This window comes from Pipra filicauda, unplaced genomic scaffold (assembly GCF_003945595.2).
Source record: "Pipra filicauda isolate LSUMZ 115617 unplaced genomic scaffold, ASM394559v2 scaffold539_size335297_pilon, whole genome shotgun sequence".
Taxonomy (NCBI): domain Eukaryota; kingdom Metazoa; phylum Chordata; class Aves; order Passeriformes; family Pipridae; genus Pipra; species Pipra filicauda.
In genome coordinates this window covers 282870-296004 of record NW_024104686.1, presented here as the reverse complement: position 1 = coordinate 296004, position 13135 = coordinate 282870, and the positions used below count along the sequence as shown (strand labels likewise).

Sequence of the window (13135 nt, the reverse complement as noted above, 5' to 3'; positions counted from 1 at the left end):
ACAAGAGCGTAGCAAACCACCTCTTGCTTTTGCTTTCAAAAATGTGAAACTGTCTATTCAAACACACTGAAACAGTCTGCACAGGTTTTAAACAGAATTTCTACTTCTCTGTTGAAAGCCTTGTACCACTAAGAACAGGGGTTCTTTTTTGAATTCTGTTTTAAAACAACTCACCAGGTTTAACAGCGTGGCCACGCAATTGGGGCTGCAGCAGCATCTGCAACATTGCTGGATTATTAAAACTCTTCATGATCTGCACTGGATTTGGCTCTGGGAGCAAGCCTTTCCTATTGTTCCTCATCTCCAATGAAGAGAGATACAAAAATGTCAGAAGCAGGAGAAAACAAAGAATATATGTAAATCCCTCAAACTTTTGTGATGTCAGTGTACACATTTCATTTGACACAGAAAAAAAACATTTCCTTCCCTATTTCCTGCTCTTTTTCCTTCCAATGAAACACCTAACAAACTATTTCAAGAGAACTTCAAGCATATTATTTCTCCTGAGATACATTTTTTTTTTCCTTAAACCGAAATGGAGTTATCAACAAAGGAGAGTAAGAGAGGCACTGTTGGCATGAATATCATATACTCACTTATAGCAGACTACTCATCTCCTTATAAAGACGTGGTTTAGACTTGGCTAAGTGATGAAACTGTGTCTCTGCATTTAAGACACCTCCATGTAACACTTATCACAGCCAATTCTCTAGGAAATAATTTGCTAAGACGTGGATGCAAAAAGCTTTCTTTTATACTGAGCACGAAATTAAACTATTTCTTCTCCTACCTTGAAATTTATCTTAAAACTGACAAATTCTTCCTCTCTGTTTTAAACCAAGTTTTAGCTTGTCAAACAACTGCACTTCCAGTTAGTTTTGTTTTGAACCGGAATGATTCCTCTCACAGAAAATTAAATTTACTAAAATCCCAGAGATACGTAGGTGTAACTTTGTGATATCTTATGGCCATATTTTGTCCTTCTTCCTGGCACTATGTGTCCATGCTTTGCCCTGGAAAGAGCCTGAACTGGACTGACTATACAGAATTATGGAATCAGGGAATGCTTTGGGTTGGGAGAGACCTTAAAGATCATCTCATTTTACTCCTTTGCCATGGGCAGGGACACCTTCCACTAGACCAGGTTGCTCCAAGCAACTCAAAATGCTGACGCTTCCGAAAGCTTGGCTCCCTTTCCTAAAGCAAAGAAGCTGAATCCCTGTGTCCCAAATCCAGTGTCCAACCCATCCTGAGGAGAGGTGTGCAGGTATCTCACCATCCTCTGGGCTGCTATAAGTGCTGCCAAGGTGCTCCTTCCTGGCGCTCCAGGGGCACAGTAGGACACCTGGACTCTTCTCCCTTTGAGGGTCATTCCATCCGTGAGCTCCCGGACCTTCTCCGCCTGCTCCGCGCTCTCGTACTCGACCACGGCGAAGTCCCCGGTGCCACCGTCCTCATCCTGGGCAAACTGCAACAACAGAGCAAAAGGGCCAATTCCAGGGACTGCCCTGCAGCATTTCCACTTACCTCTTCCAAAACCTTTCCCAGCTGATACCGAGATCAATGCCCACCCAAACCAGGACGTTCCTGTCTCAAAAGTGTTTCTTGTAAGTTGAATTCCATGTTTTCATAGGACATTTGGCATTCATACTTATCTACTTCAACTCCCACCTCCGCTCCAATCTAAATGGTACAGTCTTAACCTGTGCCAGGGGAGATTTAGGTTAGACATTAGCAAGAAATTCTCTACAGAGAGAGTGATCAGACGTTGGAAGGGCCTGCCCAGGGAGGTGGTGGAGTCACTGTCCCTGGAAGTGTTTAAGAAGAGACTGGATGTGGCACTTGGTGCCATGGTCTAGTTGACAAGGTGGTGCCATGTCAAAGGTTGGACTTGATGATCTCAGGGGTCTTTTCCAACCTAGCTGATTCTGTGGTCTCATGGAGAACCTCAGCTACAGAATGTATTTAACACATATATAGAGAACAAAGGAGGAATCAGAAGCAAACTGTAAATACAGCTGGATGCTGCACCAATTTTTATTCTGCAGGGTAAGAATTATAAACTCATTATTCTTCAGTTTTGAAGCCTGCAATAATCAAAATGTCATTCATCAAGCTCCGGGGCAGCTGCTGAAACATGTGACAATGCAAATTCCACCAGTATCTGGTGCCTTTTAGGAGAATATGAAGTCTGTGGTTGTGTCTACTGCCAAGAGAAGATGCCAGACTGATCAATCAAGCAGACTGGAAACAGGCTTACGTGTCACACAGTGCTCTGGCCTTTGTTTGTAGAGTTTTATAGCAGAATGAGCAGATTTAAATTCAACAAAAAAAGAGGGTGACAAGGGAGGGATGAAGCTTAGGCCAAAATCTCCAGTCCCAAAATAAATAGAAATGATACCCTGACACCAGCTCTGATGGGGAAGAGAGGAAATCTCTAGATTTCATTGGATGAAAACAACCTGTTCCCAGTTGTGAAGCCCTACAAACTTACACTAAGAGCTGAAAATTAAATTTCAAAGCTTTTGAAGAAAAAGGGGGTGGTCAGATGTTTATTGGCACTGTTAAAGCCAGAGCTCTGGAGAATACACATATTGATACATAAATACACACATAGATGTGTTTATGCTAAATATATGTGTGTGTGTCTATATTTTATATTTGTATTTTACTTCAATATCAGTTTAGGTGCACTGGTAAAGACCTGAGGTACTTGTGAAAAGACAGGTTTGCAGCTACGGAACATACATATTTTACTTTCAGTGAAACTGAAACACAGTTAATAACTCCCTTAACATGTGGAACTGCAGCTACCAATATTCTTGCAAAGAATTCAGGAATTTTTAAACTTCCCAAGCAAACAGGACTGAAGAAAAAACCCTCTGCCCCTATCAGATAACAGTGGAGACCTTCTTGAAAGGTTTTCTGGTCCATTTTGTTGAAGCAAAGGACAAAACACTTTCCTGTAAGTCTCAGGAAAAGCCATTTTCCCTAATATCCACGTGTAAGTGTCTGGCTTCAGCTCTTCCTGACTGAATATTTCTATTGTCAATAGAGGAAAAATCAAACTGATTTAGAAATAAATGGTAACTGTGGAATAAGATGAAATAAACCAGAGTTTATGAAATAAAATGAATAAGATTAAATAAAATTAAATAAACCAGAGTTTATTTTGTGAGGTCAGCTAAATATCTCAGGCAAAAGATTGTATTTACATGATGAAATACTGATCAGAGTTACGAGCAGAACTAAGCCATGAAAGCAGCACAAGAGGTATGCTAAGGAGTTTTCCAGACAAAAACACTTCTCCCAGTCATTTTCTATTGAAATTCCCTCCCCCCCAAGGTTTCTGCTGCTCTGTCCTCTCCTAATTTTCCCCTTATATCTCTACCCTTCATGTTACATCCCCCTCCTTGCTTTTTTCACACTTTCTTGAGTCTTCCTCCTCCTCTTTTCTTTGTCCTTAATTTCTGGGTCACCTCACTCATAATTAATTAGCACCGGTGATGAGAATTCATCCACCCTCTTCCCTTTTGCATCTATCAAATTTGAACTATTGTTTACCTATCTCCTCCCTCCTGATTTTATACAAATATGTATTTACTGCCATTTATTGATGCAGACACAAACTGACTCTTCTTACCTACTGCAGGTGTGACCCAAGTATTACTATGGAGGTAAAAATCAATTTTTAAGTGCCTCTAACTGCACAGCAGAATCCTGTTAGGGAAACCCACCTTTATCAGAGAAGCCTGGTATTCTTTGAAATTCAGAATTTTTAAAAGGATGTTTGAAATTTGTTGGAGGAGCTGATAACAGATTATCTGACAGCTGGAAAAAAAGCCCTGAAGTAAAAGACTTAAAGAGATCAATCTGTTTAGCTAATTAAACAAAGATTGAGCAAGAGACTTGATTGCAGCATTTAATACCTTCTTACAGGAAGAAAATAATAGGGAGTAAAAGCTCCTCAATTTAGTTATCAGTGAGGCGAAGCTGAAGCCAGATACATCCAACTGAGAAAAGAGACATGAGTTCAAAATAGCACAGGATGGGCAGTTTCTGGAAAGAGTTACCTTCAATTTATTGATCTCCTGGTATATTTGGATCGAGCAAGTCTAAGGATATTTACTCTGGCCAACTACAAATTACTGGGGCTCGAAAAGAGCACTAAGGAGGATGTGGTGGCCTGCAGGTGGTCAGGCCAGACAGCCTGATGGTCCTTCTGTTCTCAGACTGGGAATCTCTGGGTTCTTATCCCTTAATTCCTGAGCAGCCTCCCAATCCCTGAGCAGCCTTCCAAGAGACTTAAGGAAAAAAAAAAACAACAAAAGCAACCCAGTAATGGAAATCACAACTGTGTGACTACAAGGAAAGCTTTCTTTCCACTGCCTGTTTCTGGTACTCTGTCAGCACCACAACATTTATTTGTGGTCTCGTATCTCGCAAGCCATGAGGATAAGAAGGAAGTATTTACACTACAAAGGCCTGTAAGGATCTACCTCTCCTGTACCTGCAAACTTTCCTACAGATGTACCACTTCCACACCTGGCAAGCCCAGCACTATGAGGTGCCAAGTCCGTATCCTCCTCAGTTAGGGAAAACACAGGTTAAATATCTGCGGACGTTTCTTAATATAGTCATTAAATCCATATATACATATATATATTTCATCAGGTAAACTATTTCATACACTCTGGCTTTAAAAAGCAATAAAACCATCACTTTTAAAGCTCTCAAAAATAAAATTATTTTCAATAAATTACATGAGGAGGGAATGTCTTACTAACATTTTACTGGCACTTCATGGGAGTGGTATCCTGCAGAATTTCCAAATATGCATCACTGCAAACCCATACCAGTAAAGCATTTGTATCACATCTCACATTGCAGATGCACAACTATTCACTAGTTCTATGAAAAACAAAAGCCAAAGACAGCAAGAGTGAAACCTTGATTTTGCATAAGATAGAAACCCAACCCACCTGGCAGAACACAGGTTTGTACTTCAGGGAGAAAGCCTGAATCAGTTCTTTTGAGTCAGCACAGTCTTTTTGTAATTTATCTACACAAAGGCACTTGGAGTGAATAAGGTTTGTGGTCAGCTGGTTCACATCCATCCACTGTGCAAACAGAGTGCTCTCCTCTAACTGCTTCCCCAGAAGTTCCAGCCTGGCCTTTGCAGCAGAGTCCTTCTTCATGTATTCCACAAAGCCATAGCCCTTGGAATGGCCAGTGACCTCACTGTACACCAAGAAACATCTCTCCACGTTGCCATAGGCACGCACGAGTTCTTCAAACTCTTCCAAGGTGAATGAAATGGGCAAATTAGTGATGCACAGCAAGGCATCCGTGGGTTGGAGCTGCACAGATATCTCTTTTCCACGCAGGGAATACTGGTGGAATTTCCGAATGGCGCTCTGAGCCTGCTCTCCGTTCAACAGAGTAACGAATGCTGCAAGAGACCAACACAGGTTATACCTCCCATAGCTTTAGAGGCACTTACTACACCTCTCCCTCCCCCTGAAAGCCCCAAAAGGAATAAGAGTTTGAGGTTTACCCCAAAGATGCAATAGATAAATATATATTACAGCATATCTGTCTAAAGGCTGGAATTATCAATTGAACATCATGAGCAATTAACTCAAAAAGTGGCTACAGAAACACAAACACCACTACATGTAACCAAACAAAATTTTATACTTGGGGAACTAAATTAGATGTTCTATTATTAGTCTATTATTTACTATTCTACTATTAGACTGTTATTTGCTATTATTTACTACTAAATATTCTACTGAAGTCAGCACATTACAGATACTACTGAATATCTTAGCTGACAACATCCTCCAGTTCTCACTTTGAGGTTATTAGATCCTTTTTGGGTTTTCAGCCCATAAAACACTTCACACAATCACAGACTGGATGAGGTTGGCAGGGTCATCTTGTCCAACCCCTTCCTCAAAGAGGATCACCCACCAAAAGACCACGTCCAGATGGGTTCTTGTTATCTCAAAGGATGGAGACTCCACCACCTCTCTGGGCAACCTGGTGACCCTCACAGGGAAAAAGTGTTTTCTGACACGGGCAAATTGCAAAAGCAACTGGGTATGTTTTCCCCTCAGGCACACATGGTTTGTCCTAAGAGAAGCCTTCAGTTTTCCAAGGGAATTCAGACAGCTGGTGCTAGTTTTGTCCCAAAGAGACACTCACTAAGGGAGAACCATAGCGAATCAACTCACTTCTGGCCAACATCACTAAATTTCCAACTTCCCACAGCCTTCAGTGAAAGGTGACAAACTGAGCCACCAACAGAGGCCCTGAGGGACAAAGAGCCCAAGTGATTGACAGGAGAAAAGCTGATGACTTCATACACTGCAGATGATGTTCCTCACAGAATTTAAGCATCTATCATTGGAAGTTTTTAAGTTCTTACCTGTTCTTTTATTTCTGTCCACATAACAATACTTGATTTCATAATCTTTAAACAAGTCGTGGATTTCCTGCAAGAGAAAAGTACAAGTGGCATCAGGTAAACAAGTCACCAGACCAAACAAGTGTATAAATTCATCTGCATTTCAAACAAAATCAAAAACTTTCCCAACAAACAGAATATCTCACCATAGAAACACTATCAAATATTTGTTTCTAGAAGAGCTGGTTATACTACTGCAGCAATGTTTTTATCTCCCATAAAAAACTGGCTTACTGAATTTGATTAATTTACTTTTCACTCTGTGAGGTCACATAAACACAAAAGGGCGTCCTGTCAACTGTCTTTTGCTAAAGACAAATAACATCACAGTTCATTAAATAGCAAAACCCCCTCAGTTTCTCTGAAGTACAACTGGCATAGCTAAAATACCACACAGACAAGAAATACCAGCAGCATCACATCACACGGTTTACTGAAGGTTGGCAACGCTGGCCCAAAATCCAACAGTTGCTTTAGTTTCCTGTGACTGCTCAAGTTCACTTCAACAGATTTTCACTCTTTTAATAATAGATATTCTTTCACCCAGCAGATAATTGTGCCCAGAATACCCCCTGGAAAGTATCCTCTATCAGTTACTGTGCAGATGCTCAATGGAGAATCGATCCCAAGAGTGTTATTTGCTCCCACTATTTAATGGGGAGAGAGGAGTGGGAGGAATGGGTAAAGCAAGTGTAAGAGGTGTGTACCAGCTTGCTACAGCTATTCCCAACAAAACCAAGGTGTACATGCCCCACAAAACTCACAAATGATTGTCAGTTTAGTGGTGAGAAAGCAGAGATGAACATTCTTTACCCCCAAGGACAAACCATGAGGAGTAACCTGGAGATATATATTTACATATTTATATATATATTTAGTTTGATAAATTCCACACACAATAGCAAAAGACCATTTGAGCAAGCAAAACCAGCTTTGTCTGAAAGTTTATTTGCAGCCAATTTCCAGCAGCCAGGTTGGTAATTCAATATATGGAGCCTAAAGGTTAATTGGGTTCTCTGTGACGGGTATCAAGTGCACACCTTTTAGTCAAGCGAGCACCTATCTCTGGTTTCACTAGTTAACAGCTGTCAAATACTACATTAATAAAATATGGCAGCACTTCTCCAGCTACCAGACCTCCTCTAATCAGGTGTGATAAAGATGTGGTTTCTGAAAAGCAAAATATGCCAAAGATTCAAGCCAGGTAGGGGATTTGACTGTGGACATTTCCCTAAAGAGAATTAGATGGTTCATTCTCGGTCATGAGAAACTAAGAAGACACTTTCTGTGCTGTTTTGTGCAGCTCAGCTGCACTGTGGCACTGAAGATTCAAAAAAAGTTATTTCTGTCCTACTTAGAAGAGGAACATATTTGCCTTTCGCATTTCCTGTATTATTTTACAAGAGTAACACTGGTAGTTTTTTATGATGATTAGGTAGCAGGAAATACTATTTCAAACAGCTCTGAACACTGTTTTGAAAGTCATCTGTGAATCAGATGATTCCACATGATTTCCCAGTTACTGCCTGAAACTTTGAGAGGAAGAAAAGTCTGTATTGAACATTTCTTTGGGGATAATTATGAGGTTTCATGTCAAAAATGATGAGAACATAAGGAAGATTTAAAATGAAAACCTAATTTAAGCAAACACATTTCAGTAAAGATTTCAACAGCATTTTCCACAGGTAGTTGCAAACACTGCCAGGTTTGTGCAAAGGGCTCTCCCAGGAAGGTACTTGTTCCTGTGCTTTCCTGGGCCCTTGGCAGGGCTCAGACCCTCACCTGTGGAACTGGGTTTGTGCAGTGTTTCAGTGAAAGCATTTTTCACATAAACACCGTTTGTGACAATTTACAGAAGTAAAACACATCATTGCCAGCTCTTAGGCAAATGTGTACTCCTTAAATTAAACAGATGTAAATATCTGCATTAGACTGAGGTCCTTCTACTCACTGAGCTGGCTTTTGAACTCAGGCATTTCTGTAAACTTAAACCTCCAGTATCTCCCAACACTCAGGTCTGGTAGATGTTCTCAGGTCCTGTTCCCCACAGCTCAGAGTACTGTCAGGGAAAGGAACAGGAACACTTCACCCTGCTCCAGTCCAGGTTCAGTACTCAACACAGCTGATCCCTCTGATCCAAACTTGGGCTAGGAGGGAATGTTTACTCTGGGAGGAGAAAAGGGTCATCCAAGTCAGGTGTACTCTCTGGTGCGACCCTATTAACTTGCAAGGAATGTAAGCACAGGGCTGTTTCCCTGAGAACAGCACAAACAAACAGCCGCGGTTCCCGTTCCCAACCTCCCGGCAGCTCCTACCTTCTCCTCCGGGGATCCCGGCTCCGCACCCCCAGGAAACAACGGGGAGCACTTGTCTTGCCTTAACTCCTGAGGTTTAAGAAAGCAGAAGTGATACCAGTGGTGGTACCACAAGTGAGCCATCCCCAGTGCCACCACCCTGTCCATGCTCACAGTGCCCACATCTGAACCTTCTGTTTGCAAAACTGCTTCTCCTAAAGGATTTTTTCCTCTTCAATAAATGAATGAATCTACTAATCTACAAAAACTGACTGATAACTGCCACAATAACACTGATTTAACTGCATCTTATTAAGTCTAATCAAAACATCTACCAACACGTTGGGCTGAAGCCTACGATGGGCTGAAGGCTCAGCTGCGCTGGGTGCCACACACTGGACATATATATATTATACAAAATATATATATATAATATATAACAATTTGACAGCAAAAATGTTAAGCTATCTGGCAGACATACTGCAGTCACAGATCCTGTGGAGTTTCTACAACAAATAAGGCTAGTTTGCACGGGGCTTGGAGCAACCTGGGATAGTGGAAGGTGTCCCTGCCCATGGCAGGGGGTGGAATGAGATGGGCTTTAAAGTCTCTCCCAACCCAAACCAGTCTGGGATTCTGTGATCGTGGAACAGAAATATAACCAATAATGCTTAACTACTATACAGCCCCTTAAAACTTTACAGTTCTTAAAAGCAGATAATCTTATAATCAGCAAAAATTAAAATCCTAACTAGAAAATATATTCAGTTCATACATTAAACTTAGCAGAAAAAGTAAACCCAAATATATTAAAGGGAGTTTAAGAGAAATTACTAGCAAATATAAGATGAACATACTTTAAAAAAATTAATTATTTACTACTGTAAATGTGATCCTGAAACACTTCAGTTCTTGGCCTGTCCTGTCTTGTCTTGGACATAAAAACTGGCAACGTGAGTTTTCACCACACACTGTCAATTTGAAACTTTCATCTCTGAAATGGAAAGAATTCCTTCCTTAGAGAGGATCTTTGTGCTTTAGGACCTGCATTGTTTTAAACACAAATGAGAAAGGGAGTCATTCACAGGCATATGTGCCCTTTTATCAAATTAGCAAAGCTCAGTGTATTATTTCTAATAAAACCAGCTTTTCCTACCCAGGATCTCACAGTGCAAGAGGAAAATATTCCAGAAATTCTCAGTCCTCACCTGGAACAATAAACCATTATATAAAGCCTACAGCACCCTAAAGCCAAGCATTTTTCTCTCTCTAGATGTAAAACTAGATGTAATACTAAATGTAATAATTGTGTTATTCTGGCAACAAAATATTTTAACAATTCTAAGGGTGCCTAGCCAGATTTGTGCAGTGAACTTTAGGGAAGTTTCCAATATAAACACTGGACAAGCCTGGTCTATAACTTGGCTCTCACTGAGTAGCTAAAGGCCTAAACTTCACACGCATATTCTTGAAATGGGAATCAATTAAGTTTTAAGTAGCTATTTGGCCAACCAAGAAGTTTTAAATCATCTCAGAACTGAAAAAGACTTTGTTTTCACTTGTGCAGGCAGGGCAGGGAAGGAGAAGTTCTCAGGAAAAAAAAAAAGCTTTACATTTACAAATGATATAATGGGGTGTTCATTTAATCCAAATTTTAGACCACAAAATCTTAAGTCCAGGACATGACACATGGATTTTACTGCAGATATAAAAATATAAAATAAAAAATAGGTAGCAAGCATGAGAACATCAACACAGTTTAAAATAATAATCTGTTACTGCGGGGAAAACTCAAGAGACTCTGTTGGAGACAAGAAGTGGAGCACACAGCACCAAGAGGGTTAATAACAAGGCAGAAGGATGGATATAAAGTGCAGTTTTAACCATCTCTTGACTGCAGAGGAAGGTCTCAAAATTTCACCTAGGCATCAACTGCTGGATAAACCCTCTCTTGCTCCTAAGAAGAAACCTTTCAAAGATTGGGCTCACCAAACCATAGAGTATACTTTGTTCCTTCACAAGTCGTCAAATGTTTTTCACTGTTGAAGTTCTCAGAGGAGCAATGGCTGTAGGATCAAGTCTAAGAGGTGCAGCAGATGTCAACCTGCCCAGGCACCCGGTTCCACCTCAGCACATTCCCCCTCCATTTTCACAGTCCCAAAATATGAAACCTGAAATAAATTCAAGCTTGGAATTCCAGGCAATAAACTGCCTTTAAGGTAAAACTTTTTGTTTGAGAATTGATTTGACTTTTGTAAGATCATAACCCTCAAAGATCTTCAGTAAAGTAATAGAAGAAAACATTAGGACAGAAGATCAACAGTTTCTCAATAAACTTATGATGGACGTGGAATGAAAAACTTATTTCTCTGATCTTCCAGAGACATATTAGTGTTGGTAAGAGGAACACTATGGGACTCGAAATTAATTCCATCATCCTGGGTATACTGAGCTAAATGAAAAAGGAAAAAGATAATGAAAGAGGTAACATGAGACAGCAAGGGCTCAAAGCAAAGCAAAGCAAAGCAAGCAAGAAAATCAAAAAGTATGTACATCCTAAGGCAGGAGAGCTGCTCACTCTGCACCAAGTGTGCCTTTCATGTTCAGTCAGTGTGACGGAGGAGTAACAAAAACACAAAGGCTCCTTCTACTCAAGGGTCTGGCTTACAACAAGTTGGGAGACAGCACTTCCTCAAATCATCACACTTCATTAAAGGCTTTCCATCAAAACGGAACAAGGAAAAATCATGGTTAATCCAGGGAGAATGAAAAAAAACCCAAAGCCCCAGCAGAAATAGCGTCATTCTAAGTGGTGATTTGTCTTTTGATCAGGAACAGACACCCATGAAAACACTGGATGGGTACATCAGGTTCCAAAACACAAAATAAATCCCTATCCCAGGTAGACTGCACCAGTTTCTTATCAACACCTCAATATTCCCTCATTCTATAGATTCCGTCATGCCCAAGGAGAACCACAGGGTATTAAATAATTAACCAGCCCTATTTTGCTTCATGTCCTACATTAAAGTAGAGCATCCCCCCCATAAGATTTATTTTCTAGCCTCAGCTTAAAGAACAAATGTAACACAGTGGCATTTAGGGATAATCAAGCACAGAAAAAAAAGGTTGGGAGCAAGTGCATCTTTTACTGGCTTCTCAGCTGCAAAGAGGGGAAGCAAAAAGCAAACAGCCCTTAGCAGAGAACACTGGTGATTTTGATATAAGTCTCAGTAATGATAAGTAAAACAGATATCCCAAGGTCTAGTTTTCCTAACAGGAAGTCCATGGGATAGGAACTGGTACGCCAAGGTACCACTCTGCTGATTGCACCGCAGGGATGAGCCACTGCTCCTATGAAGTTCATCAGCCACAAATAAGGAACCACTAACACTGAAAAAAAATTACTTGGGGAAAACCAAAAACAATTCTTCTAACGCACTGGGGTAATTACAAAAAAAAAAAAAAAAAAACCAAAAAACAAACAAAACAAAAGAAATAGAAGTTGATTATTAGTCTTAGATTAATTTTATATATATTATGTTTTATTTTACTTCAATAGCTGAACTGTTCTTAACTCATGAGCTTTGCTTTGGCCCCATTCTCCTCCCCATCAGGGCAGTGGGGGAGTGAACGAGCTGGTAAAACCACTGCAGCCATACAAACTCCAGCAAAATGAAACTTCCAGTTTAGTGAGGTACAACTTCACTGACTCTGGTCATCCTGAGGTTCTTGGCATCTCTATACCAGTGAAGGAGAGAAGAAGGTATTATTTCCTTCCCTCCCTCTGCCCAGAGCAGTCCTTCTGCCTCCAGAGCACTCAGACCAGTTTTGTGATAGTTCCAAGGACCTTCTGTTTGCAATTTCTGCACTTTCAACATCATATGTGACTGCTTCGCTACTGGAATGGATTAGATGATTGATCAGAGATGATGGCTCAGGGAGATGCTCACACAACAAGGGAATCCAAGAGACTCCCAACCAAGAGCTTGCTGATTCATTGCCAAGCGCTGATCAGAATAAAAGGAACTACTACAACCATGTTTACTTTTAAGTCTCTTGGCAAAGATTCCTGATACAAACATCAGCCTTACCACAACACCACATCAGAGGATATTAATGTTAACAAGAACAGACCCACTCTCTGATATTTTCAAAAAGACTAACACCAACAGGACAACGTCTGTCTAACTGTAAAACATCACATATCACTGCCCTGCCCTAATGAAGCCATAAAACAATGACTGGTGAGAGCACAAGACACTTCCCCACCCTCACCAGAAGAGCTGCAAATTGGAGGAGCGTGTTGTGCAAAGGCTGTGGGAGGAGAGAGGATCATTGCTCCAGAGCATGAAGGCTGGAATGCAGA

General features: G+C 40.7%; 1 protein-coding gene across 7 annotated transcripts in view; it reads right to left on the bottom strand.

Moving 5' to 3' along the window:
- The window catches only part of RAVER2 (ribonucleoprotein, PTB binding 2), a 28268-nt gene that overhangs the window by 12009 nt on the left and 3124 nt on the right, over window positions 1-13135 (bottom strand). For all 7 annotated transcript variants that reach the window (XM_039387170.1, XM_039387173.1, XM_039387171.1 and 4 more), the window contains exons 2-5: window positions 6434-6500; window positions 4983-5452; window positions 1277-1468; window positions 175-301 (exon numbers count right to left, since the gene is read on the bottom strand). In XM_039387170.1, coding sequence (XP_039243104.1) covers window positions 175-301; window positions 1277-1468; window positions 4983-5452; window positions 6434-6500 — 856 coding nt within the window. The remainder of the gene's footprint in view (window positions 1-174; window positions 302-1276; window positions 1469-4982; window positions 5453-6433; window positions 6501-13135) is intronic.